Genomic DNA, 16,275 nt, shown 5'->3' on the forward strand with positions numbered 1-16,275 from the left:
AGAAAGATGTCTGAGCACATCTGAGAAGGGAGAGAACTTGATTAACAAGGGAGAGTAGATAAGTCTATAAAGAAGAATTGGCACCTAAACTTAGTCTTGAAGGAAAATAAGAATTCTGAAAATCTCTGAAAATCAGAGGTGGAAGGAAACTGCAGTCTAGATTTATGAGAATGTTTAGAGTTGGGACCATTGCAGCTTAACTGTAAAGCTGGAAGGAATCTCTAGCTTAAGGGTTCTTAGCTTTTTGCATGCCATGAACTCCATGGGAGTCTGATAAAACCTCTGCAATGTTTCAAACAAAATAAAATACGTAGGACAACCAATCATATTGAAGTACAGTTATCAGAATATTAAAAAATAATCCCGATAATACCTGGGACTGCCCCCAATTAAAAATCTCTACTTAGGTCATCTTGTTCAATCACCTCTTTTTAAAGATGAAGAAAATGATAGGAAATCATTAAGTATTTTGGAGCAAAAGAAGAAAATAGAGAGATCTCAGCTTTGGCTCTTTCTTTTGTAGAGTAATTTCCATAAAGAACTACCATCCGAAGATCAGAATTATCACCCAGATGCTACAGTATCACAACAAGGTAAGGAAGTGAGTACTTGCCTCTCAGGTGGGGATATAAACATGGAACCTACCAGTAGTGTGCTGGGGAAAGGAATATGAAAACACAACACATTTTTAAGTTTAATTGACATTTAAATTTTCTCCATATATTTAAAAAAAATCTAGGCCATTAACAATACAACATGCCTGATTTGTAGCATTTGTCAATTTCCATTTGTCATGCTGAAAATTTAATGGTGTGTTCTTGAAAGCTGGTTTAAAATTATCTATGGCTTCCACTTTGTTTTATTTTATATATATATATATATATCATATATTTTTTAACATTTTAATATTTTTTTAAGTTTTGAGTTCCAAATGGTTCCCACTTTCTGCTTCACCTCCATATTATCCAAAAAAAACTTATGAAAAAAAAGGTGATAGATAACAGCCTCTCTGAAAAATTCCTTTTATCAAATGTCATGGTATTACTGGGTCTTGGGAAGAGAGCTTTTTAGATAAAAATAGCTAGCACTTATATACCCCTTTAAAGTATTCAAAGGTCTTTACTCACATTACTTAATCTTTAGATAATTCTGTGAAATAAATACAGCAGGTGTTACTGTCTTCATTTGACAGAAGAGGAAACTAAGGCTCAGAGAGGCTCATCAACTTGTATATGGTGATACAATAGATGGAGCACTGGACTTGGAGGCAGGAAGAGCTGAGTTCAAATATGATCTCAGACCCTCACAAGTTGTGTGATATTGGAGCAAGTTACTTACCTCAGTTTGCCTCAATTTCCTCATCTGTAAAATGGAGATAATAATAGACCTACCTCTTAAAGATTTGTGGTGAGGATCAAATAATCAAAAATTATAAAGCAGTTATCACAATGCCTGGCACATAGTTAAGTGCAATAGAAATATAAACCATTCATATTTCTATTATGTTGTGCTACATTTCTTTTTCTAACCTCCACACTTGTTCTTTTAGTAAGTGTTCACCATTTATGGCACTTTTTAAAAAAACAATTTCTAGATTATATTTTGTTTAAAGCCCCAGATTTCCCTCATTGATGTGCTTCCTTCATCTAGTAGCAATGCATTGAGTAGCTACTATATACTCAGTGATGTATCTTATTGCTATGAACAGTTCAAGAAAGAGAAGATGGAAGAAGCCTTCAGAGAACTTACAATTCGTGGAGATAGGTGAGGTAGACATTCCCCTAAATCAATTACACTTTAATATCACTGTCCAACGCTATAGGATCCAGCGAGATCAGAAGAAGTATGGGCTAAGTGGAATGATCAATTTGTTATGAATTTCTGAACCCACAAGGAGATGCGCTAGAGGGAATGTAACATAAGCAGGATTCCTGCTTCAGGTATGAGTTGAAAAATGTGATCCCTGAAGAACTGTTTAAATCGGGTATTCTGATTGTATGGACTGAGACTGTGGAGCACAGTTCACCCCAAACAAAGTTTAGGATAAGCATACTTCATTTCAGGAATGAGATTTCTCTTTGGAAAGTTAAAAATAAATTTATAATTTCTTAAGATGTGTAGTTCAGCAAAGCACATATGTATGTGAGTTTCAGGGGATCCTGGTAGAATTGAATTTATCAGTTTTCTCTTTTTCTGTTCTCTTGTGATTTGCTTATCTACAAATTAGACCCCAGTCTCTCTTCTCTAAAGCAATGCTTTTCTACTTAGTAAGCTCCTAGGAAAACAGCTTTTAGGGAGGGAAAGTAGCTAGTGACTTCTTTCTCTATTTGAGATTCAATAGCTTATCTTAGCAATGAGTCCTAGAGACCAGAAGCTACTTTGTACCTGGGTCCAGGTGTCTTAGATGAATACAATAACTCCCTGTTGGATCAGCAGTGAGACTGATCTCCATCATCCAGGGCTCATTCTCTGCCTAACAAACAATATGATGACCCAGAGATGACTCCATTCTGCCAATTGCAACAGCCCCATGCCATTATTCCTTAATTGCTGGCAAACAATGGTCCATTTTGCCATGTGGGAGCCCATTGGAGGCTATTCTTTTGAGTGTATCCTGCTGTCGGTGATTGGCCCTCCACTCAGAGCTCACTGCCATTGCCAACCATTACCCAGCCCTCAGCAGGTGGCTGGTTTTTTGAAGCTCAACATTATATGGCAGGCAGGTTTGGTGGTGACCACTTAAGGTCATAGTCATCTGTCTGTGTCCTGAAAATCAGGGCTACCCTGCGCTGATCAAATGGAGACAATGTCAGTAACTTACCATCCCCTAACTTGCAGAAGGTCCCAGTTTGTGCTTCTGCAGCTGGGAATGCTCCTTGGAATTTTCCCTAGTGCTGGAATTTTCCTAGCTTTGAACTTGACACTGATGAATGATGTTAGGAGGGAGCTGAATGTCTACTGATGATTTTTTGTTTTAGCAATTTGAAGTTTTTTTGAAAATTTTCTCTGTCTCTCTGTCTCTCTCTGTCTCTCTCTCTCTGTGTCTCTGTCTCTCTCCCTTTCCCTCTCCCTCTTTCTTTTAGTCTCTTTATCTCCGTCTCTTTCTGTCTGCCTATCTCTGCCTCTCTGTGTCTCCCTTTGTGTCTCTGTCTCTCTCTGTCTCTGTCTTTCTCTTTCTGTCTTTGTTTCTATCTCTCTGGCTCTCCCTCCCTCTGTCCCCTACCCCCTCCTTTTTCTCCCCACTTCTCTCTCTCCCTCCCTCCCTTCCTTCTTCTTTCCTTTAAGGAGGATTTTGATTGAATGTGATGATAATGCTATATATTTGAGAAAGTATTAAGGGTCCTTCAAATTAGAAACAAAACTAAAAAAAATCTTTGACATATTTAACTGAATTTGAATTGAAAGAATCTTCTCAAAGTTAAAGCAACTCCACCAGCCCACCACAGTTTGGAGCCTGTACATGACTACTTTCATCTTCAACATCTCTTACAAATGTAAACTGTATAAATTGTTCAAAAATAATAGAGGGCATCTCTCCTCCATTCCTACTTGCCCAAAGCCTGATTTCTTTTTAGTCTTTTAGTCCCAATTTATTTGGGTCCTGGGGCTGTGCAAAAAATTCAAAGATTGAGACTTTAGTCAGGCAAGTCAGAAACATAAAAGCACTATGTCCTGATGGCAGAACTTCTGAGATTTCTGAACAGAGAGGGGAGAATTGGCTTTGACAGTTGCCCAGACTCTTTTTTTCCACCCTATCAAGTGCCAAGGAAATGCCTCGGGATTGCCAATACATTGTTACCAGAACCATCTTCAAGAGGAGAGGTGGGGAAGCTGAACGGGGCTGTGATCTTGGCATCTCCCTTGGCACTCCCATTCTCCAGCCACGCAGCCTGCTGAGCAGCACGATCAACCAAAACCAGCCCTAAGCCAAGGTCAAGCTTATTACTGCTGTACCTAGCTTCCCAGTATGGTGCAGTGCATTCTTCTTAGTTGTGGAATCAGGGTATCTGAGCTCAAATCCAGCCTGTGATGGTGAGCTTGGGTGACAATCTCCAAGGACCACAGTTTTGGTAGAATAGTCTTTTCCAGAGTGCCTTCCACCTTCATGATCCAAGAGAGATAGCTGAACATTCCTGTGCTGTTGACTGGCAATCAAGACTGACTTTCAAATAGAATTGTAATAATCCTTTATATTTGTATGATTGGATGTTGGTTGTTAAGTCATTTAAGTTGTCCCTGACTCTTTGTACTCCCATTTGGAATTTTCTTGGCAAAGAAACTGGAGTGGTTTGCCATTTCCTTTTAAAGCTCATTTTACAGAAGAGGAAACTGAGGAAAACAGGATTAAGAGATTTGCCCAGGGTCACACAGCTGCTAAGTGTCTGAGGCAAGATTTGAATTCAGATCTTCCTGATTCCAAGTCTGTCAATTTCTCCTCTGTACCACTTAGCCACCCTGCATTCGTATACTACTTTGCAGTTTTTTTCACTTATTTTGTCTTTTTAATTCAGGAAATATTTACTCTAATAACACTGATCAAACACCTACTATGTTCAAGATTATGTTGCATAGTGAGAAGAGAGTTGGAATTTTGATTAGGAAGACCTAGTTTTGCATTTTATTTTTGGGTCTTCTTAGATGTGTGACCATGAGCAAGTGATTCCATCTGTCTCTTCCTCAGGAAATTCCCTAAAAATACAGATAGATTGTATTCTGTGTCTGAAATCACAGGTTCTTGACATAATAAGAATGAGCTAGACACTGATGATGTAAAAACAAAGAGAGAAACAAACAAACCAAAAAAACACAGTCTCTGCCCTCAAGGACCAAGGGGGTGGGGAAGACATCACATTTCACAGAACTTTTAGACATTTTATAGCATTGTTGCAGAAAAAGATAGTGCTATTTCAGTATGCAGAAACATGGGGAATGGATTTTTAAGTAAATTCTCGGGACCAGTGGGACCAGCAGTCCTGATCCCTCAAACATTGTTAACTCATGGACCCATCAGCTTAGCAATAGACCTAGGAGTCAGCAGAGCAGAAGGAATGGATGCTCCTCAGAAGTGATACTGTTCGTCAGACTGACAAGCATCTAAGGCACCATATTTCTTATTTGAAGGAAAAGAATGATTCCATTAGGTGCTATTGGCTTTCAGTATAGGGAGCTTTCTGCTCCTCAAGGAAAGATTCTTAATGTGAATTGGTCCTTGATGAAGGTGCAGGGATGGTGAGGATGGCCATTGACACTATTTGGGGATAGCCTGAACCCTTCTATTCCTCATAATAATAATTGTTATTTTAAACTTTTCAAAGTGTTCTGATATGGCCATTTAATAAAGTGTTATTCTACCTAATTTTGTCCACAAAGCCTGAAGGGCTGTTGCTATTTTTTTTTTTTTTTTGGTTTTTTGCCTATGAGAAAATGGAGATCATAGATCTCAAAAGGGGATTTCAGAGTCTGTCTAGCATAACCCCTCCTCTTTACATTTAAGAAAATTGAATCCTAGAAAGTTTAAATGACTTCTCCAAGACCATATAGATAATAAACTTCAGAAACGAGGTTTGAATATTGATTTTCTAACTCTGACAGAAGTCTTTCTGCTATACTAAGATATTATAGGGCAGCTAGATGACACAGTATGTAGAGTTCCAGGCTTGGAGTCAGAAAGACCCAACTTCACGAATTCAAATATGGTTTCAGATATTTCCCAGCTATGTGATCCTGTACAAGTCACTTCACTCTGTTTGTATCAGTTTCCTCACTTGTATAATGAGCTGGAGAAGGAAATGGCAAACTACTTTAGTATCCATTGCCAAGAAAACACCAATGGTATCATGAAAAACCAGAGCCAACTGAAACAATTGAACAACAAAAGACATTACTATTTTAAAGATAATTTTAATTAAAATATTTTGCTTTAAATTCTCCTTCACTTTCAAGTGCATCCTTTTTCTTTCCTCTAACCAAAAAGTCATCTCTTATAATGAAGAATAAAAAAATGTTCTTCAAAACTAACATATCAAACAAGTTGGATGGTATGCACAAAGTTCTATACCCTTAGTCCCTACCTCTCCAGTAAAAAGTAAGGACCTCTTTATGGCCAAGCTAGAGCATTTAATTATTGTTAATAATAATTTTTTATGGAGTTTTCTAAGGTTTGTAAGGCACTTCCCTGTCCTGTAAAGTAGATAATGAGATATTATCCCCAGTTCCCATATGAAGACTGAAGTTCAGCATTAAGTGACTTGACCAGAGTCACTTAGCAAATGATTAAAGGATTAGAATCTGGCCTCAAAAACAATTCTCTGAAGCTAGTGTGAATTTTCCTTTCATGCCACTCTGACAATAGTGGTAAATTGCCCAATATGACAAATGAGACATAAATCAGGCATCCACACTCAATTCAATGCTTTCCCCATCTCCTCCAATGGAGGAAAAGGCCATGAAAACTGTGACTGGAAGGAAGCTTCTGACCTTGCCTGTGGGGCATAGATCTATTTTCTAAATTAGGAGATTTGTCTCCAGGCTCCTGTGTTTCTCTTCGGGTATTTTCTACTAAACCAAGATTTCTTTCCAATGAAAATGCCAAAAAGAGGTAGAAACTCATAATATGAATCCCCATGGCGGATCATCATCTTTTTGTTTCATTAGCACAGTTTTTCTTTCCCACCCTCCCCCTCACTTAGTGATTGGGGAAAGTGTGCTGGCCAACAGAAGGGGCAAAGGAAACCCCAAGTAATGGAACTAACTTGAATTTCACATGTAATGACATGTAAAATATGTCTAAACAAAGAACTCAAACCAGATGGAAAAGTAAAGAGCTAGAAGTCAGAGACTTGGTTTATGACTAAGAAAACTGAAAACTCTATTTTGACAAGGTCACGGAACTTGGAGGGTTCCTCTAAGTGGAATCCCCCACCCCATTTGAAACTCAAGAAGACATGGTTTTCATACCTATGCATCTACAGTAATGACCCCACAATTCACTTGGCTCCATAGTAGGAGTATTAGTCTCTGAAACGCCAGTGGTATGATTTCTTAAGTCCCTGGGAACTGGTGTAGAGCATCTCTGAGGTCCTTCCAATATTAAACCTATGATTCCATGTTTCACCCTCATTCTTAGGCATGTAAGTCCAAATTCATATCTTCTCACTCAATTGGTTTATTCTATTATAATGAATCAGAAAAGATCAGTGCCAGAAGAAATTTTAAAAATATCAAATAGGATGTAAGCTTTTAGAGTATAGGAAGCATTTTATATTTTTGTCTCTAAATTTTTAGTGCCTAGGCTGGTATAGTATGGACACTTAATAAGTAAGTGTGCTCACCAAATTATTAATTAATTGATTTGTTCAATTGAATCTCCTCAATTTACATATGAAAACAGTAACTCCAAGGGAGCCAAAATCACTTGTCCATATTCACTTATTTAGGAAGTGGTCAAGTCAGGACTCAAAAGCTAGAATTTTATTTCAAAGCCTAGCTGCCTCTAATGAGACATCTTTGAAAATAAAGCAAAGATTGATGCTCCCAAAGCAGAGGCTGGCAGGGCATTGAAGAGGGAGAAAAGATGGCTTACTAGAATTGGAGGAAAGGAGGAGATGAGAAATCTTAGAATATTAAGCATTGATCCTAGCTCAGATTTATGCTATGACTTTAAATATTAGTAATTTTGTATCTGTCTCTGTCAGGCCCTTGGAAGAGCTATCCTTCCGAGAAGCAGCCAGGATTGGCTCAGTACTCAGACAAATAGAGAGACATCCCCATATAGAGTAATAATTCTGAAAAGAACCAAATAGGTGCCTTTCCATATTCTGCCATGGAAAGCTTTTTTTCCTTCAAGTAAGCCTTCTGAACACAATATCAAAAGTGAAAAAAGCCCAATCTTTAGCCTTCCCAATACCATAAAGAGGGAGAAAATAATCAATGAATTCCAGAGGTTTTTTTTTAATATCTTAGAATTTAATCTAAAGTCTTCCTAATGAATGCCTCTTCTTATCTTTTTGTTTGCTTCCACTGACTGGAAGTTCATGACTTTACATGGAAGTCCATTTGTTGTTAGCTTTAATTGTAAGAATATTTTTATATCATCCAAAATCCCTCTTCTTGTAAGGTCCATGTGTTGGTCTACTGCCATCAGGAGCAATTCATAATGTGCAATCCATCTTCCACATGACAGCCCATATTTTAATATGACTATCTTGTCTCTCCTCAGCCTTGTTTTTGCCAGGCTAAACACTCCTAACTCCCAGGACTCTTCTGTGCTCTGATATGGTGTCTAGACTACTTACCACTTTTGGTTTTCTCCTCTATATAATTTTTAGTTTATTCATTTATTTTTAAGGTGTGGGAGCCAGAACTAGGTATACTATTTCCAGATGTACTGTCTCACTAGTATAACCTAAGGTAGGATCTTTGTTCCCTTTCATTTGGATATCAGACTTTAATTTAGTCAGCCTGAGATTACACAAGCTTCTCCCCCTATCTTCCCTCACTTTTAGCCATGTCACATTCATGTTTCCTCATTTTCGTTCATATCGTTGACATAAATAGTGAACAGGCTTTGGCCAAGGACCATCAGTTCATCAACAGATATTTAAACACATCAGTTTTGCCTAAAACAGTGATCTGACTGTTTTGGTAGAAGGTCTGACTACAGGGAGCTTCATTTTAGTTGAGGAGCTCACTTAGATGAATGGCTAAATTTTGTCTGACACAGGAGAAAATTCCCTCTGTGTACACTTTGGCTAAAGGAAGGAAACAAGGCTTAAAGAATGGGCTAAGTCCTAAAACAAAGGGGAAATGATGAGAAGAAGGGCAGAAAAGTCCCAGGAAAATAAGGAGATCTGGTCTGCAGTTGAATTGAGTGAAAATACCAGTTGTCAGAACCAGATGATCACAAGAAGGTGATGAATATAACTCCTGTTACTCGGTCAATGCCCTGTTCATGCAAGGATTTTTTTTTTAATGGAGAAAAATCATTTCTCTCTTTTTTTCTCTAAAGTGGTCTCCTGTACCTGTATTTATTCCCTCAGGCCCATCTGCTAAACATCCCAAGCTGGAATTGGAAAGAAGGAGATGACGCAATCTGCCTTGCTGAACTGAAGCTAGGATTCATAGCCCAGAGCTGCCTGGCTCAAGGCCTCTCCACAATGCTCGCCAATCTCTTCTCCATGAGGTCATTCATAAAGGTAATGTCTTGTCTTATTAGTGAGCATTAGTCCACGATTCAATTTGTCGTGGGGTTGAGTAGAGAGCACAGCTTAAACTCAAAACAGATAGACGCACATTACCCACTTTGGTTAGGGAGGAATTCTTGCTCAAAGATTTGGGCACAAGGCCAGCTTCTTTCAAAATTATGTTTTTATTTTTATTTGGCACATCCATGGCCATTAAATGATTGTTCAAAGCACAATCCTCTCTCCCTCTCTTTTTTAGATAAACCACATGTTTATCTATCAACAAAGCCCCTGCTGTTAAAACAAAAATATGATTTATATACATTCCATATGGCACCAAAGTGCCTAAAGAAAAGAATTATCATTTTGGTCTTTTACATCAAGTGGCTGGTGGACCTCTCACTGTGCGAATAAATACAGACCATGTGTTTGTGCTGAAGCCCAAACCCCAACAACATAATTCATTTATTTATTTCTCCACAATCAAGGGGGCCAGCAGGGCTTACATGTCATGGTTGTTTGAGTGGAGAGTGAGGAGATGCGCAGCTTTCTTGGCAACATTGCCCTTTCAAAGTCTGAAATTCAATCTGTCCCAGCCACTGCTCATCACCGCACGGGTCTGGCTGGGAAGCCGCTTTAAGCCCCCTCTTACTCAATCCCCCTACTCTTGTCCCTTCCCAATTGGGATGATGAAAGAAATGGCCAACGTGCTGGAAAGGAGCGTGAGGGAGAACTCAAAGGGTCCCTGACCCTGGAGGAGGCTTTGGGGTGCTCCTAGACTAGATAGTCATTATAGTTAAACCTATGCTAGAAACCCCAAACACTTTAATTTAGGTTCTCCTGTCTTTGAGTTTGTGTTGATACCAATTGAATAGTAGTAGTAAATATTCTAGGGTTTTCTCAAGCTTACACTATGCTTTCCTTGTAAACATCTTGTGTGGTGAACCAGTCCATTTGGACAATTTGGAGACTAAAAGGAACCTTTTCCAAAATACTCAGACTGCCCGTTATCACTTATGAAATACTTTGTGAAAAGACAGTTTCACTCACAAAAGAAAAATCAAAAGGGCTCTCTTTAGATGCTCATGGATGGAGCCAGCAAAGATAGTACTGGGGAGGCTACCAGAACCATGCATCAGATAGTCTTTTTTTTTCCCGTGAGGCAATTGTAGTTAAGTGACTTGCCCAAAGTCACATAGCTAGAAGGTGTTAAGGGTTTTAGATCAGATTTGAACTCAGGTCCTCCTGACTTCAGGGATTGTGCTCTATCTACTGGTCCACCTAGCTGCCCCCATCAGATAGTCTTTAAGGCAGGTGAAAGGAGGGTCAGTGAGGGTCCTGGGAAAGGCTTCCCTTGGGCATGAAAGAGTTGGGTTCTACTTCTCATTACTCTTAGTTGATGAGTAGAACATTTAGGTCCTTTGTCATCTCCACATCAGGGCGACTTGTCATCTCAGATAAAGGTTACATGTTTTATAGGAAGTGGGAGAGGATTTCTTTTGAAGTATATCTAGTTGTTTTTTCTTTCCCTCTGGCATTGATACAATAAGCTGGAAGACATCCGGGATTGTTGGATAATATTTCAATTGTGTAGACATGAGTAACAGAAGAACCCAGAGTAGAAAAGTTAGGCAAAGGAGGTGTTAGGCAAGAAGAAAAGATATGTCTATCCTAAAATAAAGAGAGAGGATTTAGGAAGATTTAATTTTATTTAAATTTGTTTTAAATTTAAATTAAATTTTAAATTTGTTAAATTTAAACAATTAAAATTATTAAAATTTGCTAAATTTAAAATTTAAGTTTAAATTTAAATTTTTAAAATTTAAAAATTTTTAATTTTATTGTCAGTTATACAAATAATGTTATAAATGAAAATACTGAAACTGAGAAGTTGTGCAAAAATCATAATAAGGGTTTAGACTCACATTTCTTCATAGTCTAAGTCCAATGGTCTGTGATTTGGCCCTGTACCAGACCCTGTACTATGGTCTAGGCTAAAGTTTGCAACTGGATTATAAGCAGAATAAATAGAAATTTATTTGGCACACCAAAAGAACCACTGATGGAGGTTAAAAGTGCCATTTTCAAAAATCTTTTGGTGCTAATAGCTTTTGTCACTGATCAACAAAATAAATAGCTTATGTTTTACACAGGAGATAATACTGGACTGGAAACTGGAAGACTAGGCAGAGAATGATGAGGTTCCCAGATGATTATCATATTCTAACCTGAGTTATACTGCACTGTATTGGCTCCTTTTCTTCCTTCTTTTAGATTATAAGCCTATTGAGGTTAAGGACTATGTGTTAGTTTTGTTTTGGTATATCTCAAATCTCACACAGTAGGTGATTAATAAATGTTCACTGAAACATACAGATAGTAGGGCTGTATACAACATTCTTCCCCGACCCAGAACTGCCCTGTGAATTTAAATTCTTAAATTTCCTAAACCAAGTAGCATTAAATCAAGGAAATACATTCTTTTATCTAGAAGAACAATTGATATTATGGTTAGAAAGGTAAGAGATGAATAGGACTGTCCTTGCTTTATGCTGTCTTTGAGTAAAATCTATGCTAAGCCTAACAATCATGTTTTTTTAAAAAAAAAAACTGTTTTATTTAAGAAGGCAAACAGTTTCCAAGCCTCTTCAAACATGTTAGCAGCATCCACAGTGATTGACATATTAATCACTAATCAACTTCATCATTATACCAGACGTTTAAGAATTTCTACCAAGCAACCCTTTATCAAACTAGGTCTAATGCTTGAAATTAATTGATGAAATTTCTGGAAGCATATTCTGTAATTCAGACTGACCTTGTCCTCAAGTTTTTTGTTTGCTTGTTGGATTAATGAGGTTTGATCACAGGAAATTGGGATAGTAAATAAAATACATCCAGACAAAGAGGGATTAGTAAAGCTAACATGGCAGCAACCTGTGCACATAAATGAGATCGAAAAGACTAGTTTATTTGGGAGTTTCTCAGTGTTAAGAACAATCAATATTTATACCTTCTCCCCACTTATTCCCATATTAGAAAGAAGAATTGTCACTAAGAGATTAAAACTATGTCAATGGATTACTTTTGGCTCAACCAAATCCTTGTCAAGTAGTTATCTTCAACCAGAAGCCACATTTACTTTGGAGAATTTCCAGTTTGTAAAGTTGATATAACATGGGTCCTAGTGAAGGATGGAATAGGTTATATGTCTTACGTTTTAACTTTATTGTGTCCAAATAGTAATTTAAGTCATGTGTTTTTTTAAAAAAAGCAATAAAATAAATTACACTGATTTTTCAACATACTTACAGAATCCCTATTCTGAAAGATCCGACTCTGACATCCAATCTTCTCACTCAAGATTACTTTTTAAGAACTGTTGAGGGGAATCTCATAATATCTTACGAGGACAGCCAGGTGGCACAATGGATAGAATATTTGGACTGGAGTCAAAAAGACATCTTCTTGAGTTCAAATCTGGCCTCAGCCACTTCCTAGCCATATGATTTTAGGCAAATCATTTAATCTTATTGACTACATATAGAATGACCTGAAGGAAGAAATGGCAAACTGCACTTTTTTTTGCTGAGAAAACACCAAATGGGATAACAGAGAGTCAAACAGAACTAATCAACAACAACATTAACTTAAATCCTAGGATACATCACAGTGTAATTTCTTTCTCAAATCCAGATTCTTCATGTATGGGGTTTTTCATGTCAATTATTTTGGCTTCATCACAATTATTTTCATTATATTTACACAGATTCTTGGATGCCTCCTTCTAAAAAAGAATCTAAAAATTTTATGGACTTTTGGTAGAATCATGGTTTTATACCATGTGAATACTTTGTGCTTAGGTACAAGTTGCAAGCTTTCTCCTTCCACCTTTGATGCTTGCTGCCTGTGCAACCTTTGGAAACTTAATTTACTTACTTGTACTTCAGTTTCCTCAACTGAATGAAAGAATATTTCCATGATCTTACCTTCTCATCCCTGATATTTGTTTATTTTTTCTCATATTTTTTTCATGGAGAATCTACCCCAAACATTGGAAGCCACATTCTTTTAATAATTCTGAAGGTACTAATGTATATTTTGAGAGAGCCGGCTGTCTCTCATTCCATGTGTAGAGAGAATTACCAGATGAAGAAATCCATTTTACCAATGCTAATAGTCACCTTCTTCCAAATTTAGTCTTTTAGAATTATCAAGAATAATGAAAGATTCCATAACATGCCCAGGTAATACATACCGGAAAGGAGACTTGAACCTAACTCTTCCCAGTTTTGAAGTAGACTCTTTATTCACCTGTGACATTCTCCCTCTAAGCCACAAATGTTCTCAATAATATCTAATATAGATGAAAGAAATATCTTGGGCTGAGGTGGTATAATTCAATGGAAAAGTCAAGTCAACTCAACAAGCAATTATGAAGTACTTACAGCAGAAAGTGCTAAGTGTAGAAGAAATAAAGTCCCTTCTCTCAAGAAGCTTACAATCTAGAGAAGAGAACATGTGTATAACTATACTGAGCAAAGTCAAAATATCTTTTGAAAGTCAGAGTGAGAGGATCTGGGTTTAAATTCCCTCCTTCTCCTTTATTTTTTCTATAAACTTGGGCAAGACTCTCTTGACCTTTCCTTATTTGTAAAATGAAGGGTTTGGACAAGAGGCTTCTAAGGTCTCTTCTAGTTCTAATTAAATAAGCCTATAACTAACATTGAAAGAAAATTCAGATTTTAAATATTTTCCCTTTTATTTCTTTGATGTATATTGATGTTTTCACACCCTTGCTCTGAAAGTTTCCTTTAGAATCTATCACATATTGTATTGGTCAAGACTCCTTTAGCTTACTTTCTATATCAGAGGATCACAAGATCTTCTAGAGGAATCACTTAGAATTGGAAGAATGGGGACAGGTTTCCTAAAGGACATGAGACTGTATCTAAATCTGGAGGCCAGGAAAAGAAAGCATTGCAAGGAGTGATAATGAAGAATACAGGCCTGTGCAAACACATAGCTTCTAGGGAAGGCAAGAGAATAAGGCATAATAAATAATCAGTCAAAAAACATTTATTAAGCAACTATTATAGTCCAGTCACCATGCTAAGTGTTGGGGATACAAAGAAAAGTAAAAGATAGTTTCTGCCCTCAAGAAGTTCATCATCGAATGAGAGAGAAAAGATGCAAATAGTTATGTATAAATAAATTATAGAGAGAAAGAATCAGTCAACAGAAATAGGACACTAGAATTAAGAGAGATTGGTAAAAGCTTCCTGTATAAAATGCAATTTTACTGAGGCCTGAAGAAATCCAGGGAAACTAGAGGTGGAGATGAGGAGAGAGAACATTCCAAGAAGAAAAATAATATTTAAGAAATGGAATAAAAAAGGTCAGATTGTAGAAGACCTTTAAAATCAAAGTAAGGTGTTTTTATTTGGCAAGCCATAGGAGCTACTGAATATGTATGAGCTATGGTTAATCCTGTGCATTATAGGTAATTTTGACAGTAGTGTGAAAGAAAAGATTGGAAATAAGAAGATCCCTTAGAGGCTATTATAGTAATTCTTTGAGTCATGGTGGTGGCAGTGCTACTAGAAAGGAATAAACCATGAGAGAAATTTGATAGAATTTGGTCATTGATTGCAATGCTAGACAGGGAAGAGAACAAGGTAACAACAATTTTGAATTTGGGTAACTAGAAAGATGGTAATATCATCAACAGGAATAGAGAAATTAGGAGAAAGTGCAGATATTGAGAAGTCACTTTAATGTTCAATGAACATTAAAAAAACAGATAATAAAAACAATGATAAAATCAGCAATCATAACAATAAGGCACATGACATTTATTATCCATTTGTACTTTTAGATAACAAGGATTCAAATCCAACTTCTAAAAGTTACTTGAATGACTTTGGGCAAAGTCTCTGCCCCAGTTTCCTCATTTCTAAATGAGGGGTTAAAGTAAGTCACCTCCAAAGTATGTCTTCCAGTTCTAAACCTATGATATTATTATTTTAAAATGGGGCTACAGTGGAAAACTGGCAAATTATTTTTAAAGATAACTATCATAGTAGCCATGCCCATAGCCCTTTAGTCTAAGATTCTATCCCCGATTAAGGGATTTTTCTCTTTTTCTGCTCTCTCTCATCAGATCATCTTCAAAGGTTGAGAATGTGACCCCAAATATCCAAGTTTCTGTTCATAACTCCATCTTGAATTTTCTTGACCAGTTTTGAATTTATTATTTGTTTTCATTGTGCATCTTCTGAACTAATAAGCTCTTTATGCTTACTATACATTTTGTGAAATTTCTCCTTTTATTTACTCAAAACTTAACTTAAGCTTTAAGGCATATCCCCAAATTTTAGTATGCTGGAATTTGATGAAGTCAATTTGTCCAAATCTTCTCACTTATGAAAAAGTATCATATCAGACATCCACCAATCTTAAGACATTGCAGCCATTTGCAATAACTAGTTAAATATTTTGACCAATAGTTTCTCAATTTTACCCTTGAATTATGTCAAAACTTTCCAGTGCCTAAGTCCTAAAGAATTATGTACATCTAATGCAACAGCCTTAAATAACCCTGTTTATTTACTATCAGCTGATCTGGAATGGGCAACTTCTGTGTTTCAAGGGAGAGCATAAGGGTAGAAATTTCCCTAATATTTTTCTCATCAAGAACAAGGCACATGATTTATTCAGTCTACCTGGTGCTTTATCATCATTGCTGATCACCAATGCATCCCATCAGTTCTCTAGTTAGAATTCTCACTTTGGTATCTCAAAATAACCTTTTATTTTCTGTTTTAGAGGCAAAAGACTAGTATAAAGTCCTTTTCTAGTTTCTTTTTAAATTGCCTAATTTCTAATTTGCAGCTAATCTGTCATATTTAAGTTCTCTCTTTTTTTTATTTGAAATAAATGTCCATTCTTTAATGAATATCTATGATTTTGCAAATTTATCTGTACTGTTTTCCTCATACCCTGATAAAATTATGTGCATGTATGTGTACATATGCACACACATTTGTGGCTTATGTATATTATCCTTGGCATATATTTACTAAGGGTTTCT

At 36.8% G+C, this 16,275-nt stretch overlaps 1 protein-coding gene across 1 annotated transcript in view; it reads left to right on the forward strand.

Annotated features, from left to right (window-relative positions):
- Nucleotides 1-16,275, forward strand: part of KCNMA1 (potassium calcium-activated channel subfamily M alpha 1) — an 887,197-nt gene that overhangs the window by 663,758 nt on the left and 207,164 nt on the right. The window contains 2 exon segments of the mRNA XM_031949466.1: nucleotides 524-593; nucleotides 9,039-9,194. Coding sequence (XP_031805326.1) covers nucleotides 524-593; nucleotides 9,039-9,194 — 226 coding nt within the window.

The sequence above is a fragment of the Sarcophilus harrisii genome, chromosome 2, assembly GCF_902635505.1.
Source record: "Sarcophilus harrisii chromosome 2, mSarHar1.11, whole genome shotgun sequence".
Taxonomy (NCBI): Eukaryota; Metazoa; Chordata; class Mammalia; order Dasyuromorphia; family Dasyuridae; genus Sarcophilus; species Sarcophilus harrisii.